General features: G+C 32.8%; 1 protein-coding gene across 4 annotated transcripts in view; it reads right to left on the bottom strand.

Moving 5' to 3' along the window:
* LOC129957516 (SPARC-related modular calcium-binding protein 1-like) overlaps positions 1–17002 on the bottom strand; it is a 192656-nt gene that overhangs the window by 83241 nt on the left and 92413 nt on the right. For all 4 annotated transcript variants that reach the window (XM_056069850.1, XM_056069851.1, XM_056069852.1 and 1 more), the window contains exon 3: positions 1501–1707. In XM_056069850.1, the coding sequence (XP_055925825.1) occupies positions 1501–1707 (207 nt within the window). The remainder of the gene's footprint in view (positions 1–1500; positions 1708–17002) is intronic.

The raw sequence follows: 17002 nt of genomic DNA, 5'->3' as shown, positions 1-17002 counted from the left end.
TTTTCATTTTAATTGATTAGGAACCGAATATTAGAATAAAGTTGTTTGGATTTTTTTTAAAAAAGTGCAATTTATATTTCATACGTATCGACAAAAAACTAATACTATAGTATAAATATATGCATCTACATATATATAACGCTAGTGTACTTTGGAACAGAAATCGAGCTTATTACGAATTGTCGAATGGCAACAGTTAAATATAAACAAAACATCATACAAATTTCAGACTGCTTCATTCATGGAACATTTTTACAGCTGTACTAATTTAAACGCTTCTCTTAGCTAATAAATGGAGCTGCAAAATATAATTTTTCAAATTTGGATGTATACCGGAAATGCTCATAAACAGCTTTTAAAGTGGCAATCAAAAATTGTCACGATTATATTTGGCTAGAAATCGCTCCGAAAAATTTCAATTTTGGTGTCCGTGTATTAAGTCTAATCGTAATCATTCTGACTTGCCTACGGAAATTTATATGCATATCTTTTAAAACAATTATAAAAATGATTTCTGTACTATCTTTTAATTTATATAATTAAAAAATTGCCTTTTTAATTATATAAGTTTCATTTTCGTAGAATTTTTCACTTAACTTTACGAGGACAAAGGGATCTATGTTTGCAGACAGCAAACATTTAGAGATTATTTTATTCACAATCTTTTATTTTGCCATGCCCCCCCCAAAAAAAAACCTATTGAAGTGGTGCCAAAATATTGGTACAAATTTTAAAGATATGATATCTTTATTTAGTAAGGATAATTTTAATAGCACGTAGATACTCACTGCGAAAGCGTTCTCAAAGCGTTAAATTCCCTAATTTTTTTTTAAATTCTTGTCAGTTGTTTTTTAAATACCGAGAGGGTTTTATTTCATTTTAAACCTTATCATCTAAGTTCCTTGCTGTCAATTTAAAAATTAATAACAGGAAGCAAAAGAAAATCCGACATATGACATATTTTTGCTAGAAATATAATGGTTGGATTAATAAAATGTCTCCTTTTTTTTTAGGGTGGGGAGAAACGCAAAGGGTTACCGAAGGAAAGAATTGTTCCCCTTGCCTCCACCCCCATCCCCAGATTTCGCCTGACATGTTAGAAATTAAGGAAATTGATCTGAAAGATAATAAAGATGAACTTCTAGCAGTGCCTGCATTTCTGAAAGCCGCGTTCCGACGACCTATGCCGCCTTGAGTCTGGTACATTTTCCCCTCTCTTGTGGTTTTCCGGAGTTCTTTGATGTCTGTTCCGACAATTTGCAGGAGGCTTCGGATCGACGTCCGCAGTCAGGGGTGATCCATCATTGGGTCATTTGGCAGATTTCTGACCAAATCCGTAAGGCTACAGGTTGTCGGAATGCGACTTAAGCCTATTATTTAAAAAACGTGTCCGCTCATTCAGATAAAATCGTTTATTTATGGTGTGTTAGTGTTGTGTAATGACCAGTGGTCACCTTCATTGAGGAATGAATGAAAGGAAGCAGTTCTAGAAAGACTCACCTTTCTGCGCGCAGTTGGGCCTCGCGTTCTGTATGGAGGACCCTCTGATGGGCTTGCCTGCCTCGTCGACGCACCAGCAGTAGCCGGTGGACACGTGGCACTGGACTTCAGCGTAGCTTCCGTCCTCCTTGCACTCGGGCACGAACAGCCCCATCCTATTGCCTTGTTCTAGCATCAGGGAGCGCTGGGCCTCGCAGCGTGCCTTCTCTGCAGGAGGAAAAAAGACGAGTGCATAAGAATATATTGCAAATACTGGCCCTGTCGTGATACAGAAATTCCCATCACTAAATGAGCCCGATAATCATTATGTACTTCTGAAATGCTCGAAAAATTAGAAATGATGTTTGTTTTTTGAGAAAGTATCAACAATATATTCTTACATTTCACTCAGTACTAGGGCAGAACGATGACCGTACTTCATCATCGCGATATATCGTCCAACACATATCCGCATTTTTCGATATATCGAGATATCATTATTTATTTATAGCTATTATTAGTTATAAACAGCATCTCTTAACATATTGACTGATCAGAACGACTTCAAATGAAAGGAAGTTTCAATTTATGTAATAAATTTATTCGTTTTCTTTTGAATAAAAATAGTTAGAAAATAATTGTGTTAAACCCCCTTCAATAAAGTGTGTCAATGCCAACGCAAAGCTTGCGTGTTACAATTTATAATATTGCCTTTTTTTTCAATATAATTTTTTTTTTAATTTTACCCTTTTTACTGCTGACTTAAAAAACAAACTTCAAGCTCTTTAATCCTTCATAAAAAAAAAGTACGCTTGAGTGTTAAAATGCGAGATGCGAATAAAATTGCGCATTTAATCTGAATGAATCCTTTTTGCTTTTATTTCTGAGGATGAATATTTAGCGATTAAACAAAGGACAGTCTACAACCTTCTGATAACAGCAATTATTTTTCCATAATGGTGTTATTCAATTAGGGAACAGAAAACAATTTATTCCAAAATGGCATGTTTAAAACAAGTATTTTTATATATTAGAATATGACAGTATTTAAAGAAATATTACCAGAAATTCTGTATGAAGGTGAAAAAGAATGAAGAGCGAGAAAAATACCAAACCGATAACCAAAAAGAAATCGAAAGCGCAAATTAATTGTGAATATCGATTTATTGTATCGCGATTCATCATGAACCATTATTCGTGAACATGATTTCGATATATCGATATTTTTGGAAAACTGGCATCAAAAAATCGATTTTTTTCAAAAACATAGATTTTTTTTTTTTTTTTTTTTTTTTGAAAAATTGAAAATTGGCACAGCGCACCCAGTATTAGCACGAAGAGAGCGGAAACCTTTTAGAAGAAAGTAATGAAATTGAATTTTCTTGAGAAGTTATATTGATAAAACCTTCGACTGCAGACTCTGCCTTGTCGAGCAAGTGTTTTCTGCCATTTCACCCCATTTTCTTTTCTTTTAACCTTTTGCACTCGGAGAGATAATTCGATGCATAATTATTCACCTGTTAATACACCAAAAAAATAAATACATGCAACTGCTTTATGTCCAGTTTGCCTGAAAAATGAATCTACATCTTTTTAATATTCTGTTTGTATTTTTAACAATCAAAATATAAAATGCCAAAATGATGCACCATTTTCAATGGTGACAGAGAGAAAGGTTAACATAACAAACTGTGCAGCGCTTTCAATCTGAAGAATTATTCTTAATTTAATTATATCTACTCGAGATGAACTTCTTCAGGAATCTACTTAGCTTCACTATTGGCTAGATGTTGAGGTTACTTTTGAAATCTTGGCCCTTCTATTCGATGGAGGCGAAGTTGCAGCCCGCAGATTTAATTCCGTAACTTTGACGCGATCTGAGAGCGTAATATATCAAAGACAGTTTTCTATCGTTAAGGTTCCGATAAGGGTCACACCAGAATCATACTTTAGAGAATAAGTTAAAAGGTTAAATAGGGGTGCAAGAAAAACTTTATAGTTTTTTTAAATTAAGAATAAGTCTACAAACTTGAATTTTAATTACTTTATATTATATTGTATTATGAAAGTTTGAAGGACACTCTACATGACACTGGTTTAGTTTGGTTACATTAACGTCCCTTTTTTAAAGCAGCACTAGGGCTATTTTGGGACGAACCTCTCAACCATCTGAGCCACGGTCAGATGACAAGGACGACACCTGAACCGAGATCTTGCCACCAGGCCACCGCGGCCCACTACAAGACACTGGAGATATGGAGTAACATTATATGTAATGATATCTTTCAAGCCTGTTGCTGGGAGATAATCTCCTAATGTTTTGATATGGAATCATAGATTCCAGACCGGTATATTTAACGGGGAAAATTTCAAAGAGCTAAAATCTCGGCTCAGGTACAATTCTCACCATCTGTCCATAATTAAAACTGATAGCGCCAATATCTAATACTCCTTCATAGTTTCAAACGGGATGTCAATTATTTCCTTGTACTTACTGAAATAACGTGTCTGCCTCGTTCATCGAATTATTTTTATATTTAAATTTGTATCTAAATTAAACTAGCAATAATTTAAAGTTAAATAAAACCATTCTTAATTATTTGAGTTGTTCTTCCCGTTCTTAAATCGATGGAAATAACAATAAATGCTCAAAATGAAATATGCTATGTAATAAGAAATTAAATAAATTCACAGCTGAAACGGTTGCTGTATAAAAAAAATTAAGCAATACACAAAGCAGAAAATATTTAATGAAACAGTATTTAATTGAAAGCCGTCTTTTTCATTTTCCACGGTACGCTTTATGAAAATCTGCATCATCTTGATATTATCTGATTAATTAGGTCTTTTCCGGGCTCAAATTCTTAGAAGAAAAAGAGTACAATTGACAAGGGATTAATCATTTCTGTCGTGCGGGACCATAGAATTAGCATTACGTAGCCTGTCTCATCAATAAACAACATTATAAGTGTTCCTATGATCTCTAAATCTATTTAAACAAGACCAATAAATAAGAAAAATCACATGAAATTATTTTTTATTTCAATGAAAAGATAGCCAACAATAGCCTAAAATTTTATTTCGGTATCTTTAGATATTTTGCGGATTAATGAAGAATGCCTTTATAGCATTACGGATTTAAATGACTGTTTAGCACTGTATTTGGCTATAAGTGCTTTCAGTCATTTCTCAAATGGAAATTATTGTATATCGTTATTGTTAACGATATACATATTGTATATCGAATATGTATATCGTAATTAAACGATATACATATTCCAAAATACTCATTCGCATCATTTTTTAGGTGGGGGGGTTGCAGTTTCAAAAACTTTATATTATATTGATAAGTAAGTTTAAAAAAAAATGAAAAAAAATCTCCGGAAAGTTGATTTTCAGATAGAAAGGTTAAAGTATTTTTCATGAAAAGATATTTTTCTTACATATACCTCCACAGAAAATTAAATGCTTCGCTTTCACACTTTTCATATATTGTTGTACCATTTTAATTTGGATATCCTTTGAAATGGCAAATTGGCATATTTATCTTCAAAAAAAAAAAAAAAATTAAAATTTTATTTAACGCTTTAATAATTTTTTTCGTAATATACTGGATGATTTCAGGCACGTTTTTAATTTAATTTAAATTGCGGTTTGTAGAGAGAAAAAAAAATCAAGGCCAATTGAATTGTTAGATCTCCGAAGAGGGAGAGGAAACTGACTTTTACTCAGCGCCATTTAACCTTAGTAAACTAATCCAAACTCTATGTCAAGGTCATCATCGTTAGAAAGATAAAAGAGAGAAAAAAAATATATATATATATTTTTGATATCCCATTTTGAAAAAGAAATTTTTCCGAAGTACTCAGAAACTATTTGCGAAACTGCAACTGGATATTGCGCAATTTTCGTTAGTAGCGATGTAGAATCTACTACAAGTTAACACACACACACAAAAAAAAATCTTTTAAGCATTTGATGGGGGAGAAAAATTAAAGGAGGAACCATAGAAAAAAAAAGGGAGGGGGGGGGGGGTATGGTAGCGTCAAAGTTTTATTTTTGCAAAAATTCCTGTTTTAAGGATTTTTGTTCAAATAAAGGGGGGGGGGCGTCAGAATGCACTCTCCTGCCACTTCAAGCTGCATCTATAATATTCAGAAATTGAAATGTATCGAAGAGAATCAGATTACCTTTCGTTTCGGAACTATCGAAGAAAATGTAAATGTAATCTTTAAACGAGCAATTCAATGTGTATATTATATATATAAATTTATTTATTTCGTTTATCTCGGAAATGGCTCAAAAGATTTGGATGAAATCTTACATTTAGATAAGTTTTTGCTTTTTAAATTTATCTATATAGGTGTCTTGCCTGAAAAAACGTGATTATACACACACAAGCAAACAGACATTTTTTATAACTAGAGTCCAAGAGATGGCAAACCTAAACAAACCGAGCATCAGTAAAAATCCTGTAACTCTAAACGTGCAAGTTTTTCATATATATAAATTTATTTATTTCGTGTATCTCGGAAATGGCTCTAACATTTTAATAACTAACTATTAGAGCCTTTTTCTATCTGTTCTCATGCTGACAATGCCATATAGCGCCATCTCGGATAGATTTCACCATAGTAAAACTGAGTTCAAAAATATAAGTAATGATGGAAAAACTGTAAAATGAATATTGTAAAAAAAGCAGATTGTTTCGAATAACGTGGTAAATGAAGTGCATTCATGATTTCTTTTTAAATAACCGGTTCATATGTAGGTAAAACTGAAAAATATTCATATGTAATGTGACTCTTATCTAAAAATTGTCTCTAGAAAAAAAAAAAAGATTAAAAAAAAACTGCCGAGCTAAATTTGGTCTTCCTGGTACTGCTTTAATAATGTGAAGATAAAATATTTTATTGCTGTAGATAAACTAATGCAGCTGTTACACCCTCATTTTCTTCACTAGAATCCGAAAACGCTACATTTCATAATGCAACGAGACTTTTGCTGATTCAAATATTAGAATCTCTTCTTAAAAATTTGCATTGAAATGGTAAATCAGGCAGGAAGAGTGGTCAAAAAGCGATATCTGTCCGGCTTCGTTAAATAGTTTTGTACTTTGATTATTATGTATTTAAAGAACACTTGGAATGCGTATCATCTTTTTGAATCAAGCCTCGAACTCGTTTTCTTAAATTCATTCCACTTTACTTTGAAATCCAATGTCACGGTTTTATTTCTTTTACTGTCACGGAATCCAATATCATGGTTTTTTCCCAATATGACGGCAATATTTAAGCCAATATTTATTATAATAACTTATTATATAACTAGCCGCCTTTGGCGACCAGCCGGTTCGCCAATCTTAATGTTTGTTAAAATTTTAATAATTAAATATTTTATGCAATTTCTACTTTAATAGCTTCTTCATCAAAATATTTTAAAACTTCAAATTTTGATTATCATATAATTCATTCATAATATTATAAAGGCCTTCAGTCATAACGTAATATGTATCTCTCTCATTTTCTGTTAGCACCCGTAGAATTTATGCTTTAAATTAAAGTGGAAAGAATTTATCTTCAATTAATATAATAATATTTTTTACTGAAACAAAGCATTTTTTTATAATCTGATTACTGAAAATAGAGTCACTCAGCGTTTAAACTTTATGGACACTAAAGAATATCTTTTTTAATTTATGTAATATCTTAAGAGTTGGTCAACAAAATTTTCTTAGATTCATTATGAGCAGATCGATTAATTAACAATGTTTAAATTTAAATGCATCAAACACTAAGAAAATAAAACGAATCGTTTAAAATAAACGGTTGAAAACAGGTTTTAAAAAAACTACTGAAAAAACGATGTACTTAAAACTATAAGCATATACAAAAAATATATAACTAACATAAATACAATTTACTTACAAAAGCATGCAACTAACCCAAAAATAATTTAAATCATCCATTGATAACGTTGTCATGGCAACAATCAGAACAGAATGCGCATGCGTGAATTTTCTTTGCCGGTTACGTAACGCAAATACGTGATTTTTTCTACGCCAGTTGGGGTAACGCTATGCGGATTAGAAATTTTTAATTTCCTTTATTCTGTTTTATTTTAATTCAAAAGTACTTCAGAATGAATCTGAAAGATTGATTCATTAACAATGTTTAATTTTAAATGCATCAAACATTAAGAAAATAAACAGAACCGATTGAAATAATCCGCCGAAAAATTTTAACCCTAGCCTCATTACTGTTGGGAGAAAAAAAACTGAAGCCTTTCTCGTTTGGCGCTGGGGATAATGGAAGATGTTTTTGGCGGGAAAGTTAGTTTTTAATTAATAATTAAAATTCTAATTAAAAATTCGAAAAAAGAAACCCCAGGTGCACATTCCCAACATCCAAGGTATACATGTACCAAATTTGGTAGCTGTATGTCAAACGGTCTGGCCTGTAGAGTGCCAACACACACACACACACACACACACACACACACATTGAGCTTTATTATAAGTATAGATATTCAAGTTTCAAATTTACGGTACACATTGCTCATTCAGACCGGAAATCTCTCTATATATAAAACGTTAACGTACGTGGCACAGAAATCGAGCTTATTACTGACTGTAGAATGGCAACGTTCCAATATCAATAAACCATCATACGAATTTCAGATTGCTTCATTCATAGAATATTTTTACAGGCGTATTAAATCCAACGCTTCGTTCAGTTAATTACTGGAGTAGCAAAATATTATTAGAAATATTCTGGAGATGTTTCGCCAACTCATCGAAAAGTACATTCAATCAGAGGAAAGAAGATAGAAATGAAATAAAGAAACAGACTTCAAACAAAAAGTTGAATCGAGCTCAAAAATAGCCTTAACCATCTCGAGATAAGTAATCGCTGTAAGGTTTCAGATTAATGAACGGTTTCTCGACAAGCACATCAAAATCATGCCAATCGTTCAAAATCTCGCCTAAAAACTGGATGGATACCATAAATATTAACAAATGGCTTTTAAAGACAATAAAAAAATGAGCGACAAATCGCCTCAAAATATTTCAGTTTTGGCGAGCGTACATGCATTTCAAGTCTAGCCGTATCATTATGACTTCCCTATGTAAATTAATATTCATATTTTCTAAAACGATTTTCTGCCAAAAAATGATCTTTGTATAATCTTAAGACTCAAAAAATTATCTTTTCAGTGATATTAGTTTCATTTTTGCACCATTTCCTCTTCAAAAGAAATAATATTTTTATTCAGTTTGATTCATTATCTGAAAAAATGTTTTCAAATGCTATGAAAGAATTCAAACTATACATCAAAACATTCAAACGCGTATTTTCAGCAGTCATTCTCTCAGTAGTAGGATTTTCACTGCCGCTTTTACTTCGTAATGTATATACCTTTTAATCTGCAGTATGCTGATTGAATTCATGTTTTTCAGCCGTATCCAATAACAAATGAATCATTTAACAGCCTACATAATCGATAAACTGGGCAAACAAACTAATAGCCAAAGGCGGCTAGTTCTTTTTCAAACTCTTCTCTTTGGGAGGGGTGGGGGACTGGAATTTTAAATTTGTTTTCACTAACGTGAGTCAGCGAGTCGAATAAAAGCATTTTCCTTTCGTAATAAAGAGTAAAAAAACACATACCCTAGAAACAGCCCATCTAGTACAATTGCGCCATTATTCATCCCAGGTCAGTTTCGATTTCTTTATAAATACAATCGTTAAAAGATTCCCCTAACAGATTTTGATGGATCTACGCACTTGGAAACTATTTTTCGACATTTATCTTCAGTCTGCATGCTTTCTTGCACGCACGAAGAAGGCGTATCTAGAAGCACTAACGTGTGTGAGCATGATGAATCGCGAGGATGAATGACGAAATCAGATTCACATTCATTCCACATAAATTATTGATGCATCAAATTGAGTTCAAATTTAAACTACTAACTTAAAATATTTTGTCTCGTCTGTGCGTATGCATGTTTAGTTTACTTATATTAACTTCCCGTTTAAAAGCAAAACCAGTGCTATTTTGAGACGGACCTCGCCATTTTGAATCGCAGTCAGATGACGAGGACGACACCTGAGCTGACACTCCCCATTATCCAAACTTCCACGCCACACCTTAGCAGTGGGAGGACGTTTGGCCCCAACGGATTTAATGTGCATCAGACCCGCTCACACGACGGTTCTTCGATGGAATCAAGTCTCGAACTGGAAACCTCCGGTTCCGACGTGTTTTTGAAATTTTTAATTAGAATTCACCCCTAATATGATTTTTTATGATATGTGCTATTACGTCAGCACAGTCAAAACCCAGCCGAAGCTGATAGTAAGAAGTTTTGAACATGTTATCCGTTTTAACGTAGAAAACAGAAAAAAAAAAATATTTCATATATTTAGATTTAAGATAAGTTAGTTGATGTTTGTAAATATATTTTTACTCATTTACCTTATCAATTTGTTATATTTTTAAAAAGGGTTCTAAATTTTTTACTGATAACAATTTTATATATATATATATAATTCCCCAAAAATGCACGAAGTTACAAGCAAGTCATAACATATAACAAATTGCAAGAGCTATCTTGATTTAAGTTTGATTTTATAGTTAAACATGCATGTCCTCAAAGAATAAATGTCCCCCTAAGGATTCACTTTTCAAAGAGTCTAAGAAAAATTCACTTAATTAAAAAATACAAATAAAAAAATTTCACGACTCTTCTATCTAATAAAGAAGCAATAGAGTATGACTACATCATTAATAAGAAGGAAAGCAAGAAGAAAAGGTAAAGAAAAGGGGAAAGTTTTATTGAAGTCCAAAACAGAAAAGAAAGGGAAAAAGTGCGAAGTAGATTTTGAACTAACCCAGGGATTCTGAAAAAGGAAGATGGTTTTGCTCAAGCTTGCAGAAATGCGTACAGCAACTCTGACTATACATTAAAATATATTATATCAATATTCAGTTAAGAAGTAAACATAAGAATTATTTTGGGACAGAGGCCGCCATTTCGAATAACGGTCAGATGATGAGAAGAGTTGGCGCTTTCTCTCCACTCTCAGGCTGCGCTATGGGAAGGACATTCAATTGCGCCAGATTTAACTCACAGCAGGCTCTAGTTTACACAACGTTTTGTCATCGAAATCGAGAAAACCAGAAAAATTTCAGCTCCAAAGCCAAAATATCACAAAGAGGACATGGAGCCCCACAATTCTGGTGAATGAGAATTTCATCACACACATTTTGCAATGTGTGTGATGAAAAGTAGTCTATCATTTACTTGGAATTCTGATGCAGACTGATTTTTATGTTGATGGGTGAAATAATTTGTCAAATTGGTCAAATAATTATCCCTATGCTTAAGATGGCAATAATATCCAATTGCTTTATGTATTTTAATTTTAAAAAATGGTAAAAAACCCCATTTTTTTATTGTTACAATTTACCCCCGGATACAGGGCAATTTGTTACAGCCGGCAAATATTGAAAAAAATATTTCTAATGCTAAAATCAGCAAAATTTGTCAACGCATTTTTGATGTCTATTAGGTATAAATAATTGAATTATAAAAAAAAAAAAAAAAAAAAAAAATAAGTTGCTATACGCAATGTTTAAAACTGACACAGACCACATGCAGCGCGAACTGATTTCTTCGGCATATCATGATTATTTATTTATCGCACTCTTGGAAAGTTAGAGATAATGGCTCGAATGATAGAAATGGGTATTTCGAGAACCTGCATTCATCCTGTAGATTCATTTAAAGCGCTAATTTATTGATTTTAACAAAATTTTGGAAAATATATTGCTTTTACTGCCTCGTATATGAAAACTGGGTAGTTAAAAAGGTTTTTTCGTCTTAAAGAGGGTCACTATGGCCTGGTGGTAAGGTCTCGGCTTCGGACCCCGTCTTCGAGGCCCGTTTCCAACGAAGAACCGTCGTGTAAGCGGGTCTGGTGCACGTTAAATCCTTCAGGACCAAACCTCCTCCTACTGGTGTGGTGAGGAAGTTTGAAGAGGGGGTACCAGCTAAGGTGTCGTCCTCATCATCTGACCGCAATTCAAAATGACGGGATCCGTCCCAAAACAGTCCTAGTGTTGCTTTAAAGCAGAGCGTTAATATAACTGAACTGAATATAAACTCATAAATAACGACGTTTGACTGAGTCACAAATACAATGGTGAGCAGGAGCGCATCTTTGGTCTGCGGAAAGGACACGTATGCATTCATGCCGCTGAACTGTGGCGTAATTGCGAATCCATTAAATCCGTGTAATGTTAATTCTTTCACTTTATTTCGTCGAAATTCTGACATAATTTTAGTATTCTGTTAACGTCAGCCAGCATCAACGGCCGTGCCGTAGCAAGAGATGAACGCTTGACATGCAGTAGATGTACGCAAGGTTGATTTTCCCCTATAATCTCGGTCTAGCACAATTTTTCGCTAAATACGAAAATCCATGGTGACGAATGCTAGCTGCTGTCTAATAATGCAAAAATTGAAATTCATATCAACATGGTTATTTATCTGAAGTGACACGAAAAATCACTCTTCGCCTCTCTCTCCCCATAAAACAACCATCCAAAACAAAAATTCGAAAAATGTCTAGACGCGGCTCCGCTGGGCGTCAGGAACACAGCATGGCCTGACCTTAGCAAGGCCGACTCAATTCTTTTCACAATTCAACAGGTGCCCCCCTTCCCCCTTTTCTCTTGTCTCATATAAATCAAAGGTCATTTACACGAAGAAACTTCAGATGACAGATTATTCGAAGAACAGGTGACACCTCGCATACCGCGTTACGCCCACGCCGCCAATTTTTACTGAGCAAAAATCAAAAATTCCATCTCTTTTATGACCATTTTTTTTGCCGTTTAAGTTTTTGAGCGGCGTCCACACGCGCCCAAAGACGCGTCATCTGTTCGGTTCGAGAGACGATCCAGGAAAATTATTATCAGAATCCAGAATAAATTTGATTTTAACGAGTTCTTCCTTTTATTGCCTTTATTTTAATTGCCGAATATGCACTTCATTTTTACCGAGAGAGCGGAGTGGTGATGTTTGGAAAGCTGTGAGACGTGATTTGATTTGTAAATTCTGCTCCGATAGCGTTAAAATGAACACGTTTCCGAAAAAGGTTTGTCGCGTTAATGTAAAAAAAAAAAAAAAAAAAAAAAAAAATGAAATCGATAATTGAAAAACATAATGAGTTAGATGATTGAAATTCGATATCCATTTTTCACATTGAAAATGCAGATTTCTGTCAAATATTGGATGAAATTTATTAAATATGTCTGTCAGTCCATATGAATGCAGCAACTTGAAAAGATGTAACCTTAATATATGTATATATATGGATAGATAATTAGTTCGTGTGCTAGCGTTGCAATCCAAAATGTATCAAATTTTAGTCCTGATCAGCCCAAGAATTCATCATTTGTCGGCTTATCTATATTTGGGCTTACGTGCGGGATAGCTCAAACTCTCAATGAGCTAAACAAATCCAATTTTGCATTCGGTTTCAATAACTTGTATCAAGTTTTGGAGACAATTGATCAAAGGAGAGAAGTGCGATATATATTCGCAATTTTCTTAGATATGACAAAACGCTTATTATTTTGAAAAAACTCCAAACAAACAGCAAAAATACTCTTTCGTTACTTTAATATGTATATAAACGTTTTTTAACATGTTCTTTTATTAATTTATGACGCACGGACATTATCTATTTTGCCAAACTCTAGGACTTTTTCAAAAACATGATAGTGTTAACGTGTTCATACGCTGGTCATGAATATTTTTCATACTGAATGAATGATGAAAAAACGCTCCATACGAGAAATTAAAACCAGTAAAGTAATTAGGTATTTGCTTCTCAAATAGAAAGTGTGTAGGAAGAAAAATTTTACATGATTCTAAAAACATCCCGTTTTTAAAGGAACACTAGGGCTATTTTTTGGGACGGACCTCATAATCTTGAACCGTGGTCAGATGACGAGGACGACACCTGAGCTGGCACCCTCCTCTCCACACCACACCGGCGGGAGGACGTTTGGTCAGAACAGATTTAACGTGCAACAGACCCCCTTTCACGACGGTTCTTCGGTGGAATCGGGTCTCGAAACCCTCCGGTTCCGAAGCCGAGACCTTATCATCAGACCAAGATCATCAACCCTCGATCCAAGTCTAAAATAACAATGAAATGCTACGATGATTCGGCTTTCGGCTTCTTTTCAATTCCCCTTTCTCTCTCTCTCTCTCTCTCTGAGGATAGGTTTGCATATCAGTGGCATGATAGTTATGTCCCAAAATATCAAGTATAGGCTGTCCCAAATATCTGTATCAAGTATAGGCTGACATATCAAAATATCCAGACGAATCTTCTCAAATATTTATTTCTTCTGACCGCCTAAGAGCATTTATGAACTGCTCGATCGCTGTGGATCAGCAGCGCCTCTAAATATGTTTCGGAATATAAATTTAATCATTAATTTGTTTAACTTTGCACTTAATATATCAATAACCTTCTGTATTTCTTTTCAGAGGAAGCTTCAAAGGAAACGCACGGTTGACAGATCGCCATTTTTCGGCGAGGGAGAAAACGTTGTAAAAACAAAGAACTGCTTCTTTTTAGCCTTGTCAAGATTTTCTAGTCTCTTTAACCACACGGTTTGAAAAAAAAAAATGTTAAAGTAGATAAGTATAAAAATAAAGACGATTAAATGTTTTTCTACTGTGAAACATTTATAGCGAGTTCATAATCTTTATTAACAATAAAACAGCCTCTCTTTGCAGCATTCGGCAGATTAGTAGACAAAGTAGAGCAGCTAAATATGGCATATATATATATATATACATTGGAAGGTAAAAATGTCTAACAAAAACCGTTTTTTTTTTTTTTTTGAAACCTTAATTAAAAATTTAGCGATATTTCAGCGTTATAACTTCCGAAGATATTAAAACATATAAATAATGTTTACACTATTTTAAAATTTATAAGATTCTCTTTTAATGATACCAATTCAGTTGTCAAAAATAGAACTTTGTCTATTCTAAATTATTTACCAGCTATTATTTTAAAAATAGTTCACAATTATCACCAGTTTCGGAGAACAGTGGTTCGTTCATCATCTATATTCTTAAAATAATTCTCATAAGCCAAACAACTTGTTTTCACAGACGCAAACACTGTGCCGATTTTCAATTATATATTTTTTTGTAACTTGGTCTCTTAATAACTTCTTCAAAATATTTTTAAGTGTCAAATCTTGATAGTCATACAACCCATACTTTTATAGAAGCCTTGGGTCGTTCTGTTCATTATTTTATGTACTTCATTCATTTTCTGCCCATTCTCTTAAAATCCGAACTTTAAAAATATTAGTATAGAAAACAGAATCATTCAGCATTAAGTCTACAATTTTTTTATTTTGTAATTTATACAATATATCAAAGATTTATACAATGAAAATTTCTGGTTCATCACAAAATTCAGTTTTTATTTGTACGTTAACAAAAGGATTTAAATGACTAGAATATACATATTTTATTTGATTTTTATTAATAAATGGACTTCTGAAAAAAATTAAGTCTACCTTTTATTCAGTCCTTTGGTCCTAGAGAATCATATATCAAAGAAATATTCTAGACACTCCAACTTTTAAATTAAAAAACTTTTCTATTTTCAGTGACCAAATCTGACCGAGTTTTGAAGTTTTGAATATCACTATTTTAGTACAATCAACAATTTCATAATTTTAGTTTAATTAGTCAGGAAAGTATAGGAACTGATTCGCATATCTTCTTTGAGACTTTCATTGAAGGTGTGGTCTACAACAGCGCAATTTTATAAGAAACTGATATTTAAATTGTCATAACTCATTCACTTTTAGCCGGAATAGAATAAAGTATTTTTTTTTCATTAAAAGTGTAAAGGTCTCGAGAATATTTTATTAAAACGTGACTCACAGGACAGAAGGTCTGTATTAAAAAAATAAAATTCATAATTCTTTAGAAGATTTATTGACTTACACCTCATAAAATTGCATTCTTTATTTCATTTACACCATCTTTCGTATCAAATATATATATATATATATATATATACATGCTTAATATTAAATTAATACTTTAATACTTATATACATGCTTAATACTTTAAAAATTAGGTGTTGGGACCTGATAAGAGCTAAAGTTTTGCATGCATATAAACCATAATTACTACAGAATTTTTGAATTAATAATGTATATGAAACTTTTTTCTTGCATTTATCTTTTTAGAAACTATCATAGTTCATGCTTATTTCCTTTCATACAGATATGTACTGAAAATTAAACTTCTCTAGATTTAGTTTGAAGTAAAGGTCAATATAATCTTTCAATTTAAAGTTCCGTCAATGTGATAGGAAAACACTGATAAAAGTTGATCTTCCACGCGTATTCGTTGCTCGCTTAGGTTCAATTTTTAATTTGTGTGAAATAATTTGCGGGAAAAAATAATTGAAATATTTTTTAAAAATTGATTAAAAATAAAAATGTAATTTATATGCTAAAAATTGATATAATAGAAAATATAATTTTTTGAATTTTAAGATAATGTAAAAATCAATTTTTTCTATAATATGCTATCAGGGGGAAACGATAAAGTTTCGTTTAATTTTAAATTCATTCTCAAAAATTCGCTCCAATGTACACATTTCGATCCAAGTTTGGAAGCTCAAGGCCAAACAGTCTAGCCTGGAGGGGCGCCAATGCACAGACATTCACACGCATTCGTCTTTATTATAAGGTAAGTTGAAATGAAAATATAGAGTTTTTGTTAATGACGCCAATTATTTTTCTTTATTTTTTCCATAAATTAAAATGAAAATATGCAGTTTTGTATCTGTATTTTTACAAACGATTTGGACTATTTCTTTCCGGGTATTAAGCGAACTGATTTAATTTTTAGGAAACACCTAGAGCCCAGAGTTCTATGATTATATAACAGATGAAAGTAAAAAAGTAAAGGAAAAATTCATAAGGGCAACGGCATGATGTTTCGGAGTTCCGCGGTGTGACGAAGTGGTCAAGAACACCTCCACAGCATAATTTGGAATAGCAATTATAATAATTATATAATTTAACGGAGAGTACAAAATTAATTGAAACTAGTTAGGCCGAGCGGATAAAGCTCTAACGTCATGAAATTTAGTAGAATTGTTTGATTAATATTTTTATGATATAATTATTTATAGAGAAACAATATTTTGATTATTTATGGGAGAATAGAGTACTTTAATGGAATTACGTTGCACGTCCTTTTATTATGGGAATTGATTTAATTAACTATTTTGATTAGTTATTTTTTTTAAATCCAGAAAATTTCACTCGTGTAGCTATCACATCGTAGCTATCGTAGCATCGTAGCGTAAGGCCGTAAAATGAATAATTTTGAGGGATTTTAATCCACCAGTTTGGCAACGGAATTAAAGAATTGTCTGTCTTTTTATTGAC

This window comes from Argiope bruennichi, chromosome 11 (genome assembly GCF_947563725.1).
Source record: "Argiope bruennichi chromosome 11, qqArgBrue1.1, whole genome shotgun sequence".
In the NCBI taxonomy this organism is placed as follows: domain Eukaryota; kingdom Metazoa; phylum Arthropoda; class Arachnida; order Araneae; family Araneidae; genus Argiope; species Argiope bruennichi.
This window is presented reverse-complemented; position numbering and strand designations above follow the sequence as displayed.